General features: G+C 60.0%; 1 protein-coding gene across 1 annotated transcript in view; it reads left to right on the top strand.

The window, feature by feature from the left end:
- The window catches only part of SORCS2 (sortilin related VPS10 domain containing receptor 2), a 404,846-nt gene that overhangs the window by 325,301 nt on the left and 63,138 nt on the right, over nt 1-16,407 (top strand). The window contains exons 4-5 of the mRNA XM_077750377.1: nt 6,549-6,713; nt 15,987-16,060. Of these exons, the coding sequence (XP_077606503.1) occupies nt 6,549-6,713; nt 15,987-16,060 (239 nt within the window). The remainder of the gene's footprint in view (nt 1-6,548; nt 6,714-15,986; nt 16,061-16,407) is intronic.

The following is a 16,407-nucleotide window of genomic DNA, read 5'->3' as shown; positions in this document are numbered from 1 at the left end:
CCCTGCCCTGCCCCCTCCCCCCCCCACCCTGCCTCTTCACATGGCCAGAATTCCATCCCCACAGTCCCGGACTGATGCAGACTTCTGGAAGCCATTCCTGACAGTCCCTGAAGGCAGAGGTCCCTCTAGACCCTCCCAGGTCCCCTGGGACAGGAGCCCTAGTGTCTGTTGCTACTCCCTGGGCAGGTGCAGTCATGTGACGGCCAGGATGTGTCCCCCTGAGGCAGATGGGGCTGTAGGGACAGAGAGGCTTTGGTTCCTGGCCGGCAGTGGGACCTTCCACAAGGCAGTGGGCCTCTCTGGCCGCGCCCTTGCTCACACCCCAGAAACGGGTCACTCGCCCGGGGCACCGTCTCTGCTGTCTGCCACGTCTGTCCTTGGATCTCAGGGTGCAGGGGGCCATAGGCCTCCCGTCCCTGTCACCACCTGTGACCTGTCTCCACAATGTGACCCTGACTCAGAATGGCGCTTGGTGAACTTGTTAAAACCACTGCCATGCTAACCCCAGTTTTCCTGTGCTGGCTGCTGCCCTCATGTGCAGGCGCCCCGGGGACCGTCTCTTCCGATCGCTTCTGCAGTGGGGAGTCCTCTCTCCATTTCATAGAGGACGGCACCGCGGCTCAGAGAGGTGAAGTAGCTTTCCCAAGGCTGCGCAGCTCGGCGGGGCACCCGAGGCCTGCGGCCCAGCTCCACGGGCCCCCCAGCACCCATGCGTGTGTTGTGGGCTCGCTGGCTTCCCGGGGCTGCCGTCCGTTTTCTCTCCACGCCGCTGAGAAGCATCAGAGCAGCATCTCGAGGCTGCGGGTGGGGCCGTGAGCAACAGAACCCCGGGGACGGGGCCTGACACGGGGCGGAGTGGCTTATATCACTGTCGCCGGTGGGGAGTGGCGGCCTGAGACACGCAGAGAGCGGGCTCGGGGCTGACTACCGGCCGGAACTACTGTCTGATGGTGGCCTCCACCCGGAGGGAGCTCGGGGCACACCAGGGGCTTTGAGCAGGTCCAGGTGGGGCCAAGACACTGCACTCCTCGCGGGATCCAGTGACCGTGACGCGGGGGCTCCGGGTCCCAGAGTTTATTAGTTGAATAGTTTCGGGGTGATGGGGGGCCGGTTGCTGGTGTGTGTAACCTGGGCCATCGTGGGGGATGGGGAGGTTTAATTCTGGCCTGCCACTGTCTTAAAATTCTTTTTTTTTAAATGTTTATTTGTTTTTGAGACAGAGCGAGAGTGTGCGCATTTTCAGGGTAGGGACAGAGGCGGGTGGGAAGAGAGAATCCCAAGCTGGCCCCACACTGTCAGCGCAAAGCCGGACGCAGGACTCGATCTCCCGAACCGTGAGACTGTGACCTGAGCCAAAACCAAGAGTCAGATGCTCAACCGACTGAGCCGCCAGGCGCCCGAAATTCTTCATTCTTTTTGAACAAGGAGCCCCCCCTTTTGCACATTGCCTGGGCCCCGCAAATTATGTCGCCAGTCCGGGGACTCGCGCTCAAACGGGCCGGCCGCTCGTCCTTTGAGTCTGTCCCGTATTTCTCTCTAACGTGTGGCCTCCGATTTTGAAGCACCCAGGCTCGGGGCCCCCAGAACCTACAGCAGGTACCATATGCTTCCCCGGAATAGAAAGCAGTAAAAATACACCAGTGAAAATAGTCTGGCTCCTGATTTGGAAGAGCAATCTGCCGCCTCCACTCTGCGCGCTGCTAATTGATTTGTTTTCTTTGCTCNTGGCTTCTTTCTCCCACTGGGAGGCTGAAAATAGCCCCCGATCCAGATTGCTGGGTCCCCGGCCAGAACCGCTTCCTCTGCTTCTTTCTCCACCTTGGTGCCGCCCCAGGCAGGGGTGCGATGGAGGGGTGAGCCGTACCCAGGCCCTAACTCGTGAGCGGATAACATCCACACCCACTTATTGGGAACATGACGCCCCCTCGGTGCCAGGCCCAGTGTTCCAGGCAGAGATAGATACAGCAGTGGCAAAGCCATAGGCTCCAGCCAAATGGAAAGGCAGACTCAACAAAGGGAAGGACACTAGGAACGATGGGCTGAGTAAATGAATGCCCGAGATGCTGGCAGAAGGGGCAGAGGAGGGATTAGAGTAACTGTTGGAGGCTGTGTATCCTGGAAGGCTTCCTGGAGGAGGTGATGTTTGAAATGCGCCTCCGTGGATGAGGAGGTGTTTGGTAACTGATAGGAAGTGTGTCCTATCATAAAAGCAGGCTGAACGCATGCCGGGGGCATCGGCAGAGCAAGGACACCCAAATTGAATGAGACGTTTTCAGCTTTGTTGCCGTTGCCCAGAACTAGGGGCTCAGAAAATTTCAAGTAGCTCTTTTAGTTTTATCGCATGTGGATTTTGGTGTCACTCGCAAATCGTCACATCTGAGTCTGAATGACCAGCGATGAGGTTGGGGTTATATTGGTCCCGCTGTACATTCCAGCCGCGGGAACAGTGCGTGGAAGGTCAAGATGTGAGCGGCCTCGGTGAACCGGAGGAACACACCAGCGGTCTGAAATCGCTGACACCTGGAGCCTGAGGCTGGGGCGACAGGCAGGCCAGGGGTCCTCACCCTCCAGTCATCACGTCCCCTGTGACGGAAACACCTCCCCTGGGTCTGCCAGTCGAATTCCCATCTATTCTTCAAGGCACATCTGGGTATCACCTCCTCCAGGAAGCCCTCCTTTCTGCCCTACACCTGGCTGCTACTTTCTCCCCACTCTGCTGCCTCAGAGCCCTGTGCCTACCCAAATCTTTGCTTGATTCTGCCGTTTTAGCAACCGTGGAAGAATGAATGAACGGATAAATGAATGAAGGAACGAACGAATGAGCCTTCGTCGATGTACGAAGCTTTGAATAATGGTGGGAAGTCAGTGAATGACATTTTTGATGACGTCGGGCCTCCGGGCTTCTTAAATGTCCCAAAGACTGTTTTCCTCCTGAAGGAGAAAAGCCAACAGAAAATTCCTTGGGAGGCACAAATGAGACGGAGGCACTCATGCGTGCGTTCCGTACCCGTCGGCCCGGATTAGCTGCCGGCGCCTTGTGAGGCCCGCGCTGCCTGCTTGCGGTACAAGATCGGAGCGCAGTCGCTGTCCCCACGCTCCAGGATCGCGACCTCCCGGGGGGGACAAACAAGTAAATAGTTGCCTCGTAAGAACATTGAGAAAGGATCAGTACGAGAAAGACCTTGATGAGTGAAATTTGGGGTCCCCTGGCCCCGTGGAAGGGGTCGCTGCCCTGGGGGGGGAGGGGCACAGAGTGTGGGCTGCGCTTTGGGCAGATGTTGAATGAACGGCGCCGTCTCCACTAAGAGGGTAAGAGACGTGGGTGAGTTGTGTGTCTGCCTGCAGATTATCCAGCGAGGCCCGGTGCAGCGCAGACCCTTTAGAAAGAACTAGAAGCGGGCTGTTTTAGGGCAACAGAGGCGCAGGAGCCACAAAGAGCTGCCAGTGGCCAGAGCTGCAGCCTTTGGGAAACAAAATGACAACAGCCTTGAATTACAACTCAGTCTCACATAAATATTCATGAGCTCATAGTGATGTAAATAAATGATTGAATAAGCAAAGGGGTAGAGGAGACGGTCTCCCAGAGAAGAGTTCTCCGGAATGCACATAACTCCTCTGCCCTCAAGGAGGGGAGCCACCCTCCCTCGGCAGACGTGGGCTGTGCCTGGGGATGTCCTCCAAAGGGACAGCATGGACACGGTGACAAAATGCGTTGCAGTCGCCGGTGGCCACACAGCGAGGCCAGCACAGCGGCCATAGGTCCCCTCGATGGCATGTGCTCCGGACCCGCTGCAGTCGGGGGGGTCTTCACCTTCATGCCCGTCCCCCCGGAGACCTGTAAGCCCAGTGTGACTGCGAGGAAAGCACAGACAAGCCAAAGTCTAAGAGGCAGTCTGCGGGGCACCTGGGGGCTCAGTCAGTTAAGCGTCCGACTTCGGCTCAGGTCATGACCTCATGGTTCGTGGGTTCGAGCCCCGCATCGGGCTCTGTGCTGACAGCTCAGAGCCTGGAGCTGATTCAGATTCTGTGTCTCCCTCTCTCTCTGCTCCTCCCCCACTCGTGCTCTGTCTCTTTCTCTCAAAAGGTAAAATAAAAACTTAAAAATAAATTTAAAAATAGAAACAATTACTAAAAGGCAGTCTGCAATGTGCCAGAACATCTCAGAACTGTCAAGGTCACAAAAAACCAAGAGAAAGTCTCAGAAAGTCAGGGGCCAGAGGAACTCGAGGAGACGCAAGGACTGAATGTCATGTGGGGTCCTGGATGGGGTCCTGGACTGGAAAAAGCCATCGGGCAGGGGGGGGGGGGCACCAGTAGAAGGCAGCGTGTCGTGCAGATGACCTGTGCGTGCAGACACTGGGGCGAACGTCCGGTTCTGATGTGAGATCCCACTGTCTTTGCAACTTCCCTGTACATTTAAAATGATTCTACACCAAAACGTTTATCTAAAATAAAAAAAATACATTCTTTTGAACTCCGCCACTTAAAACCAACCCCTGTTAAGGTCTCCTGTGTTTCCTTCCGTTCATTTTTTTTTTTTAATGGAGGTATAACGGACACAGAGCACTAGCTTGCTTGCAGGTGAACGACATACAGATCTGGCATTTGTGTGTGTTGTGAAATGATCACCCCAGGACGCCTGGCTGGCTGTCATCTGTCACCATGCATAGTGACAGCGTTTTCGTGTGACGAGAGCTTTCAAGATCTACTCTCTTGGCGACCTTCAGATATGCACTGAATTATTACTGTGTGTAGTCCCTGTGCTGGACACATTTTATAAGGGGAGGTCTGTGCCTTCAGGCCCCTTCACCCCTCGCCCACCCTTACTCCCACACCGCCCATCTGTTCTCTGCATCTGTGAGCTCAGGCTTTGTTTTCGAGTGTTTTTACTATTTTGAGGGTTTTGGGTTTTTTTTTTTCAATGTTTATCTTGACGGGGGGGGAGGTGGGGAGAGATCAAGCAGGGGAGAGGCAGAGAGAGAGAGAGGGGGAGACACAGAATCCGAAGCAGCTCCAGGCTCTGAGCTGCCAGCACAGAGCCCAACACGAGGCTGGAACTCACAAACCGTGAGATCGTGAGCTGAGCCGGAGCCGGAGGCTTAATGGACCCAGCACGCCAGGCAGCCCTTGTTTTCATTTCTAAGATTCCGGCTGTAAGTGAGGTCACACAGTATGGGTCTCTCTCTGACTTATCTTACGTAGCACGGCGCCCTCAGGGTCCGTCCATGCCACCCCGTTTTCTTGTGGCTGGATGATAATCCTCTCCCCCCCCCCGTTCTTATTTCTGTGTGTCCCCACCAACACGGCTACGCTTACCTTCTCCACTTACCATGGACAGAATCACAACACGCTTGCTTGCTGTCTGGCCCGTGTGAGGCCACAGGAGTTGCACTTGCCCCTGAGTCTGCTCTGAGGCTCTGCACGGGGCCTGAGCTCCCATCCCTGGAAGCGGCTTACGTGACGCGGGCGCGCCAGCTGCTCCCAGGCCCTCGGCTTCTCCCGCGCGGAAACCACACCGCGGGGCCACCTCGGACCCCTCCCCGCCTCCCCCCAGAGCATGGCCTCTGAGGGACCAGGCTCCGGGAGCGCCCTGCCCACCTCCTTCAGACCCTCGTTCGCCAGGGCGGGTGGGCTCCGTGGCCCAGGAGACCGGTCAGCATGTGCGGAGCCCCTCAGGGCTCCCCTGGGAAGAGCAATCGGATTCTCATTTGTAAAGACAGGGTCCTTTTGTGCAGACTATTGATTTATACCTCGTGTGCTTCATCATCCCTAGAGGGGTGCCGGGGAGTGGGGGGCCCTCACGAAGGGGCTCAGTGCCCCACAGCCTCCCCCTGGGAAAGCCGGCTCGTCTGGGCCAGGCTAGCCCCACCCCTGCCAGCACCCCGGCCCCCCTCTGTGCCTCAGTTTCCCCATCAGCCGTGCCTTCCCTCATTCTCTGGACAGAGACAAGGCAGGCTCCGTGGGACCCCCACCCCCGACGGCCATCGGCAGAGGGGGGTGCGTGTGAGGGGCTGTCTGCTCCATGGGTACTTTGTCGGTTTCCAGGGCGACCCCATCCTGAGATGGTTAAGTCCATCTCTCTGTAAAGACCCTGTTCTGAGGGAGGGCGGGACGTGGGCACCTCTTCCCAGGTGATGCCATCGACCCACTGCGGGGCCCTCTCATCAGGGCCTCGCAGACCCTGACCTGAGGCCACGCCTCCAGGCCCGCGCCCGGCACGGCGCACTCGATGCCCAGGGTCGCCCCCGACCCCGTCCCGTTCTTTGCGTCTCTGCGCGGTCTCCGTGGGCCCCGGTCGGCCTGGAAACAGTACTTCCACCCGATGGCTGACGCTGGGCCCTTGCCGCCCCCACAGAACGGGTCATGCACTCCAGGAACCCCAGCTGGTCGTCGGGGCCTCGCTGTCTGCTCGAAGCCGCCGGCACCGGGCTGGGGAATTCCCGCGGAGCCGGCACATGGCTGAGCCACCGAGTGGCCCACGCGAGGGGGCAAGGGGTGGCCCGACGGTTCCGGCCCTGCCCTCACGCCTCCCCGGCCTTGTGTTCCAGATCGTCCTGGTGAGCTCCTCGCTCAGCGACCGCGACCAGAGCCTGTTCCTCAGCACGGATGAGGGGGCCACCTTCCAGAAGCAGCTCGTCCCCTTCGCGGTGGAGACTCTGATTTTTCACCCCAAGGAGGAGGACAAGGTTTTGGCCTACAGCAAGGAGAGCAAGGTGAGCGGCGGGGCTGGAGCGCGGTGGGCTCGTGGCCACGTGCGGCCTCCTCCTCACGGGGTCCCAGGGGCCCCTCTCCCCGGGCTCTGGGTGGTCTGGATGCCCCCCCACCCCGGTCGCTGCCTTGTGTGGGGACGAGGTTGGGAAGGTGAAAGGTGCACCTGGCACAAGTAAGTGCGTGAGGCGGGATGGAAAAATGGTAGGTAGTTACTCAGCTTCTTCCCTCTCTGCCTCCCCTCTGCATGTACCAGCTGTAAGGTGTCTTCCGTTTCTAGAACATTCCGCACACCCTCCCGCGCTGGCCCTGCCAGTTCTTTCTGCCAGCCTGGGATGCATGCCCACCGTCACTAGGAGAGGGAGCGTCCTTCTCGGGTCCTCTCCTCGGGGGCTGTGCCCAAGGGACCCGAGGGCGCCTCCCCAGGGCAATCGGGGGAGTGGAGTGGAGGCTCTTTCCAGCCCCAGCGGGTAGGAGAGACTCGGGGCTGGTGCAGCAGGGACGGGACCCCCGCCCGGGGCCTGCGGGCTGCGGAGGGGGTGCCCAGGGCAGGGCAGGGGCCAGTGGAGGAAGGAGCACCCCTGAGCCCCAGAGTAGCCGAGGCTGGCGCTGGCTCCCTGCAGCGCCGTGGCTGACGCCGGCAGACTGACGGCCTGCAGCAATAGGAGTGTGGCCTCCCAGAAGTCCAAAGTCGGTCCCTCTGGGTCAAAGTCAAGGTGTCTGCAGGGCCTCGCTGCCTCTGGAGGTTCCCGGCAGGACCTGGCCTCTTCCACCTACTGGCATTTGGTGGCTTGTGAAGGAAACGGTCACCTTCAGGGGCAGCACCTTCCTCTCTGTCTGCTCTGTTTTCGTAGAGAGGGAGAGAGATCTGAGGACCCCCTGCCCCACCCGGGGGTCCAGGGGAATCTTCCCATCTGAAGATCTTCAGTGAATCACATCTGCCCCATCCTTCAGTGCCCTGTAGGGTCACATTCACAGGTGTGGGGATTTTTCAGCCTTTCAGTGTGGAGGGGAGGCCCCCAGAGTCTCTTGCAGCCGCCCGGGAGAAGGCCGGGCCCAGAGAGGGGGTCTCAGCCGGGGCAGCGGACGACACCCACACAGGCCAGCCCCCAGGGCAGAGAAGAGTGGAGAAGGGCAGAGAGAGGTCTGGGGGCAAATGGGAGTGGAGCTGTCCATTCCAGAACCTTCCTCTGCAACCCCCAGGCCTGCTTGGGCCCCCGGCTCCACCCGCCTCCAGACCCCAGTGCACTTCTTTCCCAGGGCTGATTGCGGTGTGCCTACATATCTCTGATATTATTCGGTTACTGTCTGGGTAAGGTCCTTGAGGGCAGAGACTGTTGTAGTGTTCACACTATTTTATCTCAAGTTCCTGGCTGACAACATTGGTTTCATGGATGGATGTTGAAATGTGGATGGGTGGTTGGATGGGTGGGTGATGGGTGGGGTTGGGGGACATTGATGAGGTGGATGGATGGATTGGGGAGGTGGGAGATGGGTGGGGTTGGGAGACATAGATGAGGTGCATGGATGGATTGGGGGGGTGGGTGATGGGCGGGGTTGGGGGACATTGATGACGTGGATGGATGGATGGGGGGGTGGGTGATGGGCGGGGTTGGGGGACATTGATGACGTGGATGGATGGATGGGGGGGTGGGTGATGGGCGGGGTTGGGGGACATTGATGACGTGGATGGATGGATGGGGGGGTGGGTGATGGGCGGGGTTGGGGGACATTGATGACGTGGATGGATGGATGGGGGGGTGGGTGATGGGCGGGGTTGGGGGACATTGATGACGTGGATGGATGGATGGGGGGGTGGGTGATGGGCGGGGTTGGGGGACATTGATGACGTGGATGGATGGATGGGGGGGTGGGTGATGGGCGGGGTTGGGGGACATTGATGACGTGGATGGATGGATGGGGGGGTGGGTGATGGGCGGGGTTGGGGGACATTGATGACGTGGATGGATGGATGGGGGGGTGGGTGATGGGCGGGGTTGGGGGACATTGATGACGTGGATGGATGGATGGGGGGGTGGGTGATGGGCGGGGTTGGGGGACATTGATGACGTGGATGGATGGATGGGGGGGTGGGTGATGGGCGGGGTTGGGGGACATTGATGACGTGGATGGATGGATGGGGGGGTGGGTGATGGGCGGGGTTGGGGGACATTGATGACGTGGATGGATGGATGGGGGGGTGGGTGATGGGCGGGGTTGGGGGACATTGATGACGTGGATGGATGGATGGGGGGGTGGGTGATGGGCGGGGTTGGGGGACATTGATGACGTGGATGGATGGATGGGGGGGTGGGTGATGGGCGGGGTTGGGGGACATTGATGACGTGGATGGATGGATGGGGGGGTGGGTGATGGGCGGGGTTGGGGGACATTGATGAGGTGGATGGATGGGGGGGTGATGGGTGGGGTTGGGGGTCGTTGATGGTGGAGATGGATGGATGGGTGCCCATTCGTTGGATCAATCAGTGAATAAAAGGATGGATTTCTTCCATTAGCGATGACACAGGTCAAGGGCTCTAAATGGAGACTTCCGGCTTGTTGAGCCATGGCCTCTCTACAGGACTGGCCTCCTTGCCCAGGTCTGGTCCTCACCTCCTGGCATCCCGGAATTCCCTGGCCTCATGGGCTGTCTCTTTGCCCCTGGCACCCTCCTTTGGGCCAGCGTGTGCTGCTGGGTATTAATAGCACTACTTAGCCCTCCATGTAATTAGACTAAAACACAATCGCGGAGACTTATTTTCCTGCAGAAACTGACTGCATTGCAATTGCTCTTTAATTTATGGTGCCCTGAAAAATTAATGGAGCTGAAATCTTGGTTATTTTCCATGGTTCTTTTCTGCAACTCTAAGGAAAGAAAAAAGAGAGGGAAAAATGGCTTAGTGGTGGTTACAAAAGGAATGAGGAATTTGAGGAAATGAATAACAATGACAATAGGGCCTTGGTGGGGTTTTTTTTTTTAATTTTAAGGTTCTTATGGCTTTTAAAGCTCTCTACCTTCTAAGAAGGAGGGCGGTGGGCAGAGCAACACTGACTCTTGATGCCGACAGACCTGGTGTAGCAGGCATCCGCAGGTGCCGTGCTGAGTAACGAGCAGCCCCAACCTCACTGGCTCCCAGCAACAAGCATTATTGGCTTGTTCCCGGGACTGTGAGCTGGCCAGGGCTCTGCCAAGCTCTGCTGGGATTGGCTAGACACGGCTCCTGGCTAATGGAGACACTCGGATCTCCGCATGTCTCTAATTCAGGGACCTGAGGTCACCTGGGGACATGCTGTTCTCATGGAGCAGGGCAGAGGCCCCGGGGTCGGGGGCAGGGAAGCTGCCACAGTAGCGTTAGCACGTCTGCCTTGACCTGGAATATATCACATCCCCACACGCCATTGGCCAAAGCAGGTCATGTGACAAGGTCAGCTTCCACAGGGCTGGAGCCGGTCATCCGTTCTCAAGGTCTTGCAGGTGGACACAGAGCCAGACGCTCCCTCCAGCACACACTGTCCTCCACCCCGACCGGCCTGCCCCGCTGCCTTCAGGGCCCCCCTTCGCCGGGACACTGTACCTCGGGGCGGTCTGGGGTTACCTGACCTGGAGCCTTCCTGGGTGAGCGCCTGATGCAGTGGTTTTTCTCTCAAGGCTCAACCGCCTGCACTGGGAGCCTGGGGTCAAAAGGATGTGAGGGCCGGGCAGCCCCTCCCCACACTCTCCGGCCTCCACTGGCACGACACTGACCTTCCTGGCTCCCTGTGCTTGTCCCCGGAACTGCTTACAGGCACAGCCCGGGACACTTAGCCTCTAACACACGGTAGACCCACCGTTACGTTTTATTCTGTCCGCCGTCAAGAACCTCCTGGTTCCCAGCACTGTGAGAAATGAATCTGAGCCCGGGACTGCCTTCTAGAGCTTTACTTAGTAGGGAAGAAAAGTCACCTTAGATGACCAATCAGGGAAGCCTTCCTGGCAGAGGGAGTCTGAGGAGAGGCGCAGGGAATGAATGGATCGCGAAGCACATTTACGTTTGGGTACAACTTCAACACGACAGAGATGACCGCAAAAGCCGTTAGAAGAAAACTGAACGCCCGCCACCCTCCAGCCGCATTTATCCGGGTTGAAGCACAGTGGGGGAGGGGCGGGCAGGAGGCCCCCGACAACGCGACGGTCGGCAGCTTCACAGTCCTGCAGGGCGCCAGGCTCCGGAGTCCCACTTCCTCCCTGACCTCAGAGATTTCAGAATTGGGCAGAAATCGGGCTTCTGTGAGAATCTTACACGTGAGCGTGTGTTCCTCTGTGCTCTGACCCCTTGTGTCTGACAGGGCTCAGGACAGGGTATTTTAGCAGAGGAAGGCTTTGGCGTGGGGAACGGGGTGCTCTCTAAACTGTTGGGGGGTGGGGTCCAGGCTGGACCCCCAAGGATCCTTTGGGAGCCACGGAGCCATCCCACCCGAGCAGCCTCTGCCTCACGTGCCAGGAAGCAGGTGGGGGGACTTACCACGGTCGGGGACACCCAGCCGATGTGGACACCCGCGCACCTGGGATCGTCACTGCCGCAGCCGGGCTGCCCGGTGGCATCCGCCGAGCCGGTGATGGACAGCGGGATGCAGAACTGGCTGCGGACTCCCCGGCAGCCGCCCTCCACGCCCCGCAGCCGAGGACGGATGCCGCAGCAAGTCCTGCGGCCTTGCGGGCCAGCAGCACGGCCCCAGGTGGCTGGTGACGACACCCCCGTGCCACATCCACCCTCCCGCTGTCCCGCGGGTGCGTCTCCACCCCGGAATCTAGCTGCAAGAGAGTCAGGGCAGGTCGGATTCCCACTTTCCAGCCCCATCAGAGGGCGGCCCCCAATCACCGCGTAAGACCGACGGGCACGCATTTCGCCAGATGCCCTACCCCAACCTCGTCCTGCTCGCCTGCTTCACCCCTCCCTGGCTCTGACTCCCGAGCCCCTCATGTTGACGTCAGTGGCGCATGTGTCCTGGCAAGCCCCCTCCGCTCCCTTCTCGGATGCGTGACCTGGAGCAAATCGGCCGTTCCGCGGGGGCCCCGGCGTGCAGGGTTTACTGGAACAGCTAGGATGTCCCTGGTGTGTCTGCTCCTCATTATTTCCTGGTGTTTGGCTTGTATGGAGCAGAAACGCTCCATTCCTGCAGCTGCTTACGGCACATTCTAAAGTCCCCTCCCGTGGGAGCAGATTGCAAAGGCTCCATCACGCCCTGGGGCAGGGTCTGTGGGGAGGGCAGCAAAAATGCCACCCGATAATGCACAGGGCCGATTCCCAGGCTCCCGGACGCCGAGGGCCGCACACCGGCCGAGGGCAGGAGCCATTCTGTCCCGATTCGCAGATGGAGAAATGGAGATGTGAGCTGGAAGGGGCTGGTCACTCAGGGGGCCCGTCCTCCTTCCCCAAGGGACCCCTCAGCCGCTGGGGTGCTACACGCAGGCCCACAAGATGCAAACTGCTTCTGGAAGCAGACACGGCCTGACCTTGAGCGGCTTACTCACCGCTCTGGGCTTCCGCTCTTTCATCAGCAAAGGGGCAATGGCTTCTTGTGTGATGTGTGCGTGCATCTCGGTGCCTGCACGTGTGGCCAGGCTCTCCCACGGGGGCCCTGCTGGAAATTCGGTACAACCAGCCGCTTGATCCACTGGTGTTTATTGAGCACCTATGCATACATGCCAGGCACGACTTCAGATGGATGAGTTCCTTTGCGCTCCTGAATCTCATGTTCCAGCGGATGAAAACTCCCCAAAGAGCCCTTTTTGGAAAATATTAAAGTGATCATTTCATCACATGAACCCTAGAGCCGGCGTCCGCAGACATGGCCTGGTACCTGTGCTTGTCGATACAGTCTTCCCGGGGCGCCGGCGACCTGTCCGCCCACCTCCGGGCTCTGGGCTTTCCCCTTTCCAAGGGCAGCGATGAGTCGTTGCGACAGGGACCACACCACCTGCAAAGCCAAAGGCATTTGCTGAAAAAATTCCAGAGAAGTGTGGCAGCCCCGGGCCCAGAAGCGAATTTGCCCGTTCACTCAGCGCACCCAGCGGGGACGAGCCCCAGGCGCGGGACGAGAGGTGCGCAAGGCGGGGTGGGTGCCAGCGAGCCGCACGCGCTTCAGCAGAGAATGTGTCGACCTCCCTCTGGGGTTGTTTGGGGGCCCCGCCCTCCCAGGATGCTCGCAGAGGCTCAGCCTCAGTCGCAGCCTTGGGTGTTTTCCTCAAGCCGATGACAGTAGGAGAGGGGACTTCACGTTTGCTGAGAGAGGGGACCACGTTCTGTTGTCACGGGGCTCACAGACTGTCCCGTCAGGCTGCAGAAAAGGAGGAGCCACAAAGGGGGTCAACCGGGGGTGGTGGTGGAAGGATCCAGAACAAACACAGGACTCGAATCTGTGGCCTCAGAGACAAGGAGTCCACTAGAAGCCAGGGGGCAAGGAGGCCGCAGGTGGAGGTGGAAGGGGACTGAGGGGCGCGGGAGGGAAGTGCCAGGGTCCCCGGTGCCGGGAGTGACAGGCCAGGGGGCATGCTCTGGGGCATGCCGCCCCCAGGCCAGAGTGGCGGGCCCCATACGGGGAAGGCACTGCGGGCCGGTTCTCCCTGGGCCTTGAGCCCTGACAAGCCTTCTCCACCTAATGGACTGCGATTCCAGGGCCTCAGAACAAGTGACCTTCGCCACAACCCTGACCAACAGGTGGCTTTAGACCGAGTCTTGGACACTGACTGGGGGCAAGGAAGGGCATTCCAGCCAGAGGGAACAGCAGGCGCGGGTGCCCAGAGGACCCCACGGGACACATTCGCACCACAGTCGAGCACGAGCTCGGAGCTGGGCGTGACAGGGGTGCGGGATGTTTCGGGGGGTGTATGGGCACGGACAGCAGCTAGAGGGAGGCCAGGCAGCCCAGGGGCCCCGAGGGTGGGCTCTGTCCCAGGGCCCGGCACCGCCTGGGAGGTCTGATGCAGGAGGGAGACGCGGTCACATGTGTGTCCGGGAAAAGACCCTAGTGGCTGTGTCACGCAGCAGGGGCTGGCTGGGCGGGTGGAGGGCTGCAGGGAGGAGGCCTCAGTGAGATGTGGGTGGCTCAGCAGGGCCGCGGGGTGGAGGGGGGCAGGAGTGCAGCGGCCGTGGGTCAGGGGAGGGGGCCAGCACACGTGGAGTGTGGTGCCTCGTGCACGCGGCCGTGGGATGGTGAGGACTGGGCGGGGGTCCTGGCCTCGGCAGCTGGTGGGTGATTGGTACGAGGCAGGGCCGGAGCCGACTTCCGTCCACGCCAAGGGTCAGGACGGCCCAGGGCTGACGCTTGATAAACCCCAGTTTCTCTTCGAAGATTCCACGAACCCTTCTTTCGTGAAGAGCAGCTGTCACACCACCAGAGGCCTCACTTGCTCTTCGTGGCTTAGGGCCCTGACAGGGACAGGCCGGGTCGGGTGGGGAGCACGGAGCCCAGAACGCCTTGGCCAGCCCGGAAAGCCAGCAGATGTGGGCTCCAGGTCTAGCCGCTGTTAGCATGGCTTCGTAGACCCATTTTACAGATGGACACACTGAGGCCATTGTACTGTGGGTACAGAGGCTCTCTTCCTTCGTTTTGAGGGCTGGCCATGAAATTGCTCTGCTTACTGGCTTGTTCCAGACACGTCTTGAGTACAGAGGAGTAAAGGAAAGGGAGTTCAAATCACAGAGAATTCCAACCCGGCTTCTGCCAGCGACCAACCCCCAGCAAATCGCTCGGCGGGTCCCAGCTGCTGTTCTTGATCCACAAACAGGTTGATAAAAGCGTCTGACTCCAAGGGACATCCTGGGGACGGTCCGAGACAGGCCATGCCCTGCACAGGCTCGCACAGTCGGCCCTCAGCACCAGCCCTGCCCCCGTTGATACCATCCCTACGGGCTGCGGACAGGACGCAGGGAGCATGTAACCAGCGCAGCCGCTTTGTGACCCCACACGCCCCTGTGAGGAAGGACCTGGACCCCAGCTTAGAAAGTGGGGAACTGGGGTTTGGAAAGCTTTGGGGTGTCACACAGCGTGTGCTGGGGAGCCTGGGGCGCGCAGGTCACAAACTCCCCCCTGCAGAATGGTGCAGCTTCAGGCGTCATTTTATAGATGGGGAAACTGAGGCAGGGAGGTGACATGGTGGCACAGCAGTTGACCCAGGCTTCCCCCACCCCTGAGGCACAGCATGCCCCATCCGCCAGGGGGTGACTGGTCAGGCCTGCCTTCGTGACACACGCTTTGGTCTGTGTCCGTATAGGATTTCCACGTGTGCTCTGCTCCATGGTGCAGGGGTCCCTTAAACCCTCCCGGCCCCGGGCGCCTGGGGGCTCAGTCAGTTACGCGTCCAACTTCGGCTCAGGTCATGATCTCGCAAATCGTGGGTTTGAGCCCCGCGTCTGGCTCTGTGCTAATAGCTCAGAACCTGGAGCCTGCTTCCCATTCTGTGTCTCCCTCTCTCTCTGCCCCTCCCCTGTAGACACACTCTCTCTCTCTCTCTCTCAAAAATAAATAAACATTTAGGGGCGCCTGGGTGACTCAGTCGGTTAAGCGTCTGACCTCGGCTCAGGTCATGATTTCACGGTGCATGGGTTCGAGCCCCAAGTCGGGCTCTGTGCTGACAGCTCAGAGCCTGGAGCTGCTTCAGATTCTGTGTCTCCCTCTCTCCCTGACCCTCCCCTGCTCATGCTGTGTCTCTCTCTTAAAAATAAACAAACATATAAATAAATAAATGAAACAACGCTCCCGTCCCCCCCGCCCCCAGGAATAGTGTAGATGCTTTAGCGTTCCCATAAACCCCACCCATCGACAGGGGAGGCCAGCAAAGAAAACTTGGAAAAGTCACAAAAGATGTACCTGGGACCTTGACTGTAGCTGCACGGAGGGGACCCCGCTGTCCCTGCCCGCACGGACCCTCCTTCCCACCGTGGGCCCTCTGCAGACCCTGCTCCCTTCTTCCCCAAACGCCCTGCGTCCCGGCCTCCTGCGCTGTCGGGTCCCCGCGGACAGCAACACTCAGGCGCCGCCCCTCGGACGGCCGCCTGGCCGGGTCTCCACCAGCCGGCCTGGGGGTGAGAACGGCTCTTCGCGGAGCCCCTGCGCCTGACCCTCAGCCTCTGGGAGGTCGGTCGGTGCCCCCACGTGAGCGCAGGGCCTGCCTGGGCTGGACGGGCCCCCCGACCTCCATGGGGCGTCCGTGGTCCAGGGCAGAGGCCCCCCCCAGCCAGAGGAGGCTCGTTCCTCGCAGCGTGACCAGACTTCTGTTTCTCTTCTCTGCCCTGAAGCTGTACGTGTCATCGGACCTGGGGAAGAAGTGGACGCTGCTGCAGGAGCGCGTGACCAAGGACCACGTGTTCTGGTGAGAGCCCCCTCCCACGGGGACCGGCGCTCCCCTTTCCTCCCCGCAGCCCCGCGCGGGGCTCGCCACCTTCTCCTGCCTCCCTCCCCAGGGGGACCCCCTCGTCCAGGGGGACCTCCAGGGTGCTCTCTGCTCTGCTGCGGCCTGTGGAAAATGGTGCGGAGTCGGGGCCCGCTGCCCTCAGGTCACCCCTGTGCCCCTGGGCTGTGCAGCTTGACTCGGGTGCTAGACCCTCTCTGGGCTCCGTCCGCAGGAGGAAGAGGTGCTGAGGGCATCAGGCTGGCACAGTGCCCAGCACACAGTAGGCCCACCACCCAGGCTCCCCTCTTCTCCCCGCCACCCCCTCC

This window comes from Crocuta crocuta, unplaced genomic scaffold, assembly GCF_008692635.1.
Source record: "Crocuta crocuta isolate KB4526 unplaced genomic scaffold, BGI_CrCroc_1.0 scaffold179, whole genome shotgun sequence".
Taxonomy (NCBI): Eukaryota; Metazoa; Chordata; class Mammalia; order Carnivora; family Hyaenidae; genus Crocuta; species Crocuta crocuta.
This window is presented reverse-complemented; position numbering and strand designations above follow the sequence as displayed.